General features: G+C 42.3%; 1 protein-coding gene across 1 annotated transcript; it reads right to left on the bottom strand.

The window, feature by feature from the left end:
• Window positions 1-5,240: 5,240 nt before the first annotated feature.
• Window positions 5,241-6,302, bottom strand: LOC104443141 (dehydration-responsive element-binding protein 1D). The gene has a single exon (XM_018872747.2). The coding sequence runs from the start codon at window positions 6,235-6,237 to the stop codon at window positions 5,515-5,517; it is 723 nt and encodes a 240-aa protein (XP_018728292.2). The 5' UTR covers window positions 6,238-6,302; the 3' UTR covers window positions 5,241-5,514.
• Between the last annotated feature and the right edge of the window lie 1,972 nt (window positions 6,303-8,274).

The following is an 8,274-nucleotide window of genomic DNA, read 5'->3' as shown; positions in this document are numbered from 1 at the left end:
ATTGAAAGAGAACTTCAATTCACGGGGAGTGGGGGGGAGCCTCTGGGATCGTGGCTTGCACGGTGCGTTCGTGCGTTCCTCTTCAACTTGATACTTCCTCTCTCGCTCCGGAGCGTCTCTTCTTTTGTGGCCGTGCCTTTGTTCACGAGCCTTGGCAATTTTACACTCCAGGTGCTCTCCCCGATTGCCCTTAATGCGGTGTCCCGTTGCCCCCAAAACACATGCGCAAAATCATTCTGACTTTTCACTTTGGGCAGACACGGTATCCCGCCCAACGTGAGTTAGAGTGAAGGCGAAGCGATGGACGAATCGGGATATCTCAAAATCGAGGGGCAGTCGGAGATTTGGACGTGACCGAGGAGTGGGGTTCCATCTTCCAACCTATTCGGAGTAAGTCTCGATCAACTTGGCCAATTGCCTGTCTCACCTGATCATGTTATGTTTCGTGAATCTTTTCATCTAATACCATTTAACGAGTCCTTAGTTATCGGTGGACTCAATGAATTTCGGCACACGATTCTTCCATAACGGTCCCCCGACTTCTCCTTTGTCAATATCGATTGCTCAAAGTTAAGTCCTTAGTTATCGGTGGACTCAATGAATTTCGGCACACGATTCTTCCATAACGGTCCCCTGACTTCTCCTTTGTCATTGATTGCTTGAAGAATATTTGCGCATATGTATTGATTACTAATTATGATCGAAGATGCTTTTATCGCCCGACTGCGGATTGCCCCCGAAAGGAGCTAATCCGATCACAAGCGCTGTCTTCTCGTTGATTGATGCTGCACAAAAATGAGGAAATCCGATGGCTTTCGTGAATGCTTTATCGATTGGAAATCGTGATGTTCCATTCCATCTCTAAGAATTCACGGTCTTTTGCGGGTTAAAGGCGAAAAGCGGATTCAAATCGAAAACCTTTACCAAATCATTGCTAAATTTACTGATTACGAGTCAATCATTTCCATCTATTATGTACAATTGTGTAAGGAAAAACTGAATTTAATTACTACACCATATTTAATCTCACGGTTTGGCTCAGTTGATGATACAATGCTAGAATTTAATTGACAACGAAAACTTGAAAGCTACAACTACGATACACGTCGAAATTTAATCGACAATGAAGTATGTGGAAACTACAACTATGCTATAGGAATTTAAAGATAACATGCTTTGTTTTGTTCGTTCGAGGGGTCTTCTACAGTACACAAGCACTAAATCAATTGTAATTTAATCTAATATCCCATCAAACTCAAGGTGACTCCAAAGAGATCAATTGAAATTTGAAAAAAAAATCCAAAAAAAAAGGCAAGGTGGATGTATCCAAGCGAAGATGTCGGCAATCTAGTCAACAAATGAATTAGAGACAAGTCAAAAAGTGCTATTACCTACATGATACTGAATGAAACGAAATGACAATCAATTTCCATATACTTGGTAAGCTCATGAACAACTATTATGTGCTATCTCGATAGGACTACATTTTTTTTTTTTTGGTCTGTTGCAATGTTTACAATCTGCAACTAAAATTTCCCATAGAAACTATTCAGCTATATGAACATTATTTCTTGAGTCTTTTATTATCATCGATTTAGTCCTAAATGAAGTCAACGCAATCTTCCATAATGATCTCCCATAAAGGCCTTGAAGAATTTTGTACATTTGGATTGATTACTAGTTATCTCTCCCTCAATTACTGAGATGACTATTATCAACCATAGAAAATGACTTATCACCCGACCGGCGTATGCCCCCAAAGAGCTAATCCCATCTCAAGCATTGTGTCCCCTCATCGCTGTTGCACAAACTAAAAATATCCGATGGCTTTCGTGAATGATTAGCCGCTTTTGCTTCGTTTATCAATTGGAATTTGTTATATTCGAATTCCATTTCTAAGAAATCCCAGTTCATGGTCAGTTAGGGAAAACAAAATCAAATGAAAAACCTACCTGTCGTATATTCCGGATCCATCGTATGTATTATCTAATCATCACAAAAGTTTTGCCCATTTAATACGAGTCAATCCATTCTATATATTATTACCAAACTATTCGTTCCATTAATAATGACGTTTTATTCATCACGGCACACTAGATGTTCATTCTAAACACGCCAATTCATGTCACTTGAAAGTCTAAACGTGCAGGATCGTTTGTTCAACCCAGAAATTTCCTGTACCCCCGTGAATTCTCAGCATATTTTACTCCATCGATCAAGAACGAGAACCTGATATTCTAGATGCATTGCCTGCTTGCATGCTCGCAATGACTTGCTGAGTAAGACTTGTACAAAAATCATGAGAGGAGCACGAGATCTATGTTCCATAAATTAACCATTAGAGTCGCACAATTTCTAAAAGTAGTACCCCCTCCGTAGACAATAACTGAAAGTGCCTTACACGGCCGTGCGATTTGGTCGGTAATGTTTTGGGCAAGTCTAAGAAAATATTACGTCTCGGTCTTTCGTTAGCACCTAGGTCAAAGCAACATGGGAATTTGCGATGAATGTATTAATAAAAAAAGGATGTAATGGCAAAAATATGTCAGGAGATTAAATATTAGGATATAAACACGTCTACCCAGCGTTGCTAACTTCTCGCGAAAGCTTAATTTCTTATTTGTCGATCGCTAATTTCGAGATTAATCGTCCTAATCTCTCCTCCAATGAAATCTATATACGGTGGTAGCAGCATCGATCTTGGGCATGAAGACCGGTGTTGTCTTTTCTTAAGAAAAAAGCTAGGTTTCCACACAAGGCGTAAAACCTTTTTTTTTTTTTTTTTAATTTTTTAAAATATTTTAAAGGTTTTTAAAGTTTTTAAATTATTATTTTTAAATATTTTAAATAAATTTAATTTTAAAATTATTATTTTTAAATATTTTCTAATCAAACAATGCTATGTGCAATGTATGGTTCCGTTATTTAGTATGCTGACCTTAGTATATATCTAACGAATACCGGGATTCATGTGCGAAAAAGACGTGGTTAAGTCCTCTCTCTAATGAAAACTAATGTTTTGCGCTGCGAATTACATGGAAATAGAAACTAATTTTTGAATTAAATTCTCACAATATTGTAACAATGAGTGTTAAATATGGATGGGGGAGAGAGAAGAGAGGGAGTGATTGATTGTAGACAACAACCTTAATATGAAGATAAATTTTACTTAACATGATCATTGGTGGGACTTTTAGAGAAATTTTATCGAGTAATCATGCTAGCTTTTGTTATTCCGGGGAAACAAATCTCTATTAAATCATATTCTTTGAGTGATCAATAGAAAGATGATGTTGCTTTTGTATTTATTGAAGAGACTAATCCTGAAGTCTTCATCGAAATCCTTGATTTAAATTAATCAAGTTTCATGTTTAAATCACAGGGTTTCCCATTCAAAATAACCTTGAAAATGGCGGGGACATGTGCCTTACAATCGGCATTGACCTTCTCAGGTACATGTGGGTGGGGCTGGATTGGTCCATCCGCAAGAGCAATCCAACGAAAAGCTGCGGATGCAGAATGATAATGATTCATGGAATTTATAAGCGCTGAAAATGCGGTCGAGAAGCGGGTTGAGAAAGCGTACCAGGCACGGGTCTTCGTGATGATGGAAAGGGCTGTTCCCCATCTCGAAGAGCGTCGTCAAAAAAAATTCACTTTGCTGCGAATTGCGATGTGCAGCCGCGGACAAAGCTAATTGAAAAGAGGGGCCCCCTCCGCTTTCGAGATTCGTCCCTTCTTTCATCCGAGAGAAGAAAGGACACCTGGAGATGGCGAGATACGCCAATGGAATAAGGGGGTCACCGAGAGAGTACATCACAAAACATTGACTTCTCGCTTTGAGTGAGAAATGAAAAGACGAGGCGTGGGAAAACCTCCATTTAGCCGGGGTTGATGGATGGAGATTGAGACTATTTTTACGAAAAAACAAAATAAAAATAAAACAAAAGCGAAGAAGGATGACTTTTTGGCCGGAGCCCAATCGGGTTGGGCCTTATTACACTTCAGGGTTATGTGGATCATGCGGAACTAGTCGGGCTTGTTGGCCGCTATGCTCATAATCAGATCTACCTCACCCCATCTCTTAAAAAAAAAAAAAAAACTAGAAAATTCGTTGTATAAGAGGTTTCTATTAACGCACTCCAATGGTCACTTCTTAAATCATGTTGAATGAGGAATAACATAATAGTTATTACATACCACCCACCTCGGTGGCTCAGCTGGGTAGGTGATGAACTTCCATCGAGGAGGTCTAGTATTCGAAGTTCCTACAACGCAAGTTACAGGAAGGCTAGCTTTAAACTCTTGGCGACTTACTTGGTGGCACGTGTGTGATGGCTAGCATGTGTCGCCCCCAGTGGTTTACCTCTAGCTGCAGGCCGTGCGGGGTTCCTTGGTCATAAAAAAATAATAATAATCATTACATGTAAGATGAGAGAGCAGGTGCACTGAAAACTAAAGCTAAATCCATGCTTAGAGAGACCAAAGTTTAAATGCAAATTAATCTATGAAAAATTGTAAGTGAGCATAAGATATAAGGGAGGAAGGTTCAATTTCGAAAAGTGAAGCATAGGCGAAATCAATTGACCAATCTGCTCGGCCATTTAAATTTACAATTATACCCATTATGTTATATCCAATTTCCCTAATGCTCCAAATTCTGATATTGAGATTCTCTTCTAATCCGATCTTCATAACATAAAACGTGCTCCAAACAAAAGAACGAAAGGGAGGGGAAGGAAAAGCAAAGGAGATCACTAAGGAAGCAAGCTTTAGGGCCTGTAAGAACAAGATGAGGACCATCAGGCCTTAAAGCTACAAGAAGTTGGTGAAGTAACTGTAGAGCCCAACCCAAAGTCCAAAATTGAACCCAGGAAGAAGAAATAAATAAAAATAAAGAAGATTACATATGTACATGTGAGATGGGGAATATTTATTGTAAAAGTTGTTAACTATTATGTAAGAAAAGGTTATTTAATAAGCATCGTAACTATAACACGATGTTATTATTGACAGTCTTACACCGCCGCGTTAGTTATAAGATCTAGCAAGTTTTCACGAATGAACTGCTTACCTTTTCGGTTTTCCTCCGTTGTCCGTTTACCGTTGAACTTCATTCCTCTTTGAGGCACCCGCGTTGCATTCTCAGAAAATTATTTTTTATTTGACGAGTTTATGCCAAATCAGCTTTAATTAAAAAAAGGAAAAAAATTAAGAAAATCACCCACAAATGTCAATCATTTTTTTCACAATGTAAATATTCATAAACTTTAATTTCACTTAACACAATTCTAATGGCACGACAACAAAAAATACTTGCCACGTCTGCCAATTTCTATAGTACCCAGACATATAGAATGTCTGGTTTTGTCACGAACTGGTCCCTACCTATCTTTGCTACGACAAATCTGTCAATTTGCTGCAAAATAATTGAAATATACAAATCCCCGAAATTGATTAAATACAAAAATTCAAGGAAAACCACACTATCTCGACTATTTTCTCGTCTCTCGCTTATAAGGAGTAGCTCCACAAACACACATCCGTATGATCGTTCTCCACCTCTTCCCAGTTCATGTGAAACCTCTCCGCCGCCGGCGGAGACAGCAGCGGCCCTTCCATCCACCGTTCCGAAGAGTCCAAATCCGAGCCAACCACCGCCTCTTCGTCCATACAAAATGGGTTCTCCGGCGAGCTCAAACTGTTCATGACCACGTCGCCGTCCTCGTAATCCTTCGCACTGATCTCTTCGCCGCCACCGCCTGCCCCCTCGGCCTCCTCCACTTCCTCCCCTGCTTCCCCATTGCCAAACGCCCTCGCCGCCTCTGCCGCCGCTGCCTGTATCTCTGCTGCGTCCGTGGACCCCGGCACGCGGAGCCGCCATGCCGAGTCGGCGAAATTGAGGCACGCGCCCCGCCCGCGGAGCGCCAGCGCAGCCACGTCGTGGGCCCGGGCGGCCATCTCGGGGGTCGGGTACGTCCCGAGCCATATCCGGGTCTTCTTGTTGGGCTCCCGGAGCTCGCACACCCACTTGCCGTTGTTCCTGCGCCGGACCCCCCGGTACACGGGGTGGCGGGTCTCCTTGAACACGACCCGCCCGGCCCGCTTCTTCGGGTTGCTGGAGGCGAGCGCGATATCCTCGTCGGAGTGGGCACGCCGCTGGGACGAGCCGGAGAAGGGAGGGGAGGACGGGCCGGCGGCGGTGGCGGGATCCAAGAATCGCCCCCAAACGTCCATCAGAGAAGGGATCGAAAAAAGTTCGAAGCTTTTGTCGGGTCTCGGGTCTCGGGTTTCGGCTTCTTTCGCTGGGTTGTTGAGCCGCGAAACGAGTGAGGGGAGAGAGTATTTATAGGTTTGCGCGTGGAGATTGAGGAGTCGGCACGTGGCACGCACTGCACACGCACACGGGATGGGGGATATTAAGGAACTGCCAGGCTGGAGCCCACGGTTCTTCCAGCGGATAAACTACGATGTTCCCTTCATTCCGAGAGTGCTTAAGTGGTTTAAACTTTAAAGCGCTCTGCTTAGCAATGAGTATGAGCGCAGCGCGAGCTCGGGGCATTTACCACGTGCTTTCCTAGTGGCGACGTGGCGAGGCACCAGCCAGAGACAGCACGTGTGGTTTGCGCGTGTCGCGGCCCAGCTGGGATCCTGACGAGAGGAACTGATTGATTGGTCGGAAGGACCGCGCGAAAGTGACTCACTCGCTGTCCCCCGCTCGCGCTGGACCAATGAGGTGACGGTAAAAGATCGGATTCGTCTCTTCCCGTCGGAAGTATCACGTGGCTAATTATTTTTTTAATTCTGGGATTGTCGTTGCCGAAAGTTTCTGGAATTTATCGAATGATCAATTAAAAAACGTTTTACCCACGTAATCCATATTTTTGTGGATTGGAATGTTCGTGAGACTTCGAGACTTCGGTGAATAAATTTTAGAAAAAAAGTCACAAAAAATCATAAACTATGACTACGGTGATATATGTACCCAAATATATGTATATATATATATATTTTATGACATTAAAATTTATTGTGATTACTAAATTCTCGTGAACTTCACAATTGTAAACGGTTTATTACATTTCGATTCCAATTGCACAATACTAAAATTAAGATTAGATATGCCATGAAATTAGTTGATCAAGTTGGTTACTAGAACTATGCCTTCGAACGAATGCCGATTTTCCAACAATTAAATGGGACTCAATTCGTTTCATTTGGTGAATCATTCTTGATACCAACCATCATTCATATGCTAGTCTTGTACTTTCCTCGTAGTTTTGCAATTAATGCATGCGACCACTATCTAGACGTGGCATGGTGTTGAGAAAATTAGGTGCGTCATTGCGTCGAATAATCGATCAAGCTAGGTAAAAAATGATCTCAATTGCTATTTAAACTTCTTTTATTTTGCCAAAAATAAATTGTTTAGATAATATTTTTCTAAGAATTATCGCTTGCATAGCTTACAAAAATATATATGCATGAAATGGTATATGTAGCGAAACGTTTTTGTTGGCTAATTATTCTAAATAATATAACTAATCATTTTTACAAAAATGTTTTTCAAAATATGAATTTTCTCTCATCCCGAAAAAAAATATTATCCTTTTTTCACGCGCTCAAAAAATTAATTTTTCTTGCCCGGCATGTATTTCTTAATTAGGAAGGAAAGGCAAGCAATAAAAAAAAAAAAATCTCATCAGCTTTGGAAATTAAATGAGGTGGGGCCCCGCGTCCGTGCGATCTCCGTGGGCAGAGTGCGTGAGTACCAGAATTCGGCTTGGGCCAGTTGAGGAAGGGAGTGACGCCGTCTGACGTCACTGCGTGGGGGCGCGAGGACGGAACAGTAAGTGTGAAGTGTGAACGGAGCTCCGAGAGCCCAGAGAGAGAGAGACGGAGCCCCGGAACCGTCAAGCCGGGTGGACCGGGGTTGCTTAGCAGCGTTGACTGCGCGTGTACGGCGGCGCTGCAGGGGAGTAACCGCCACGCCCACGGGGGTTTTGCTCGCGGGGGGCCCTTTAGAATTTGAGCAGAGACTATCGACCCTGCTTTGCTGGGCCGGCTAAAGAGACACGGCTTTGAAAGTGGGAGTGGTTCGATTCCTTTTTCACGTTTTGCCGGTTCCGGGTCCGCGCGGGAGACCGAGCGGAAAAAGCATTGTCAAATGTGCCTCCCAAAGGTTCCTCAAGCTCAGGATTCCATGCCCCTTTTCTTTTCTTTTTTTTTTTCGCTCTTTAGTTTTTACTTTTTTTTTGTTGGTTCTTGCGTTGG

This window comes from Eucalyptus grandis, chromosome 4 (genome assembly GCF_016545825.1).
Source record: "Eucalyptus grandis isolate ANBG69807.140 chromosome 4, ASM1654582v1, whole genome shotgun sequence".
Lineage (NCBI taxonomy): Eukaryota > Viridiplantae > Streptophyta > Magnoliopsida > Myrtales > Myrtaceae > Eucalyptus > Eucalyptus grandis.
The sequence above is the reverse complement of the archived record's forward strand: the minus strand, read 5'-3'. Positions and strand labels throughout refer to the sequence as shown.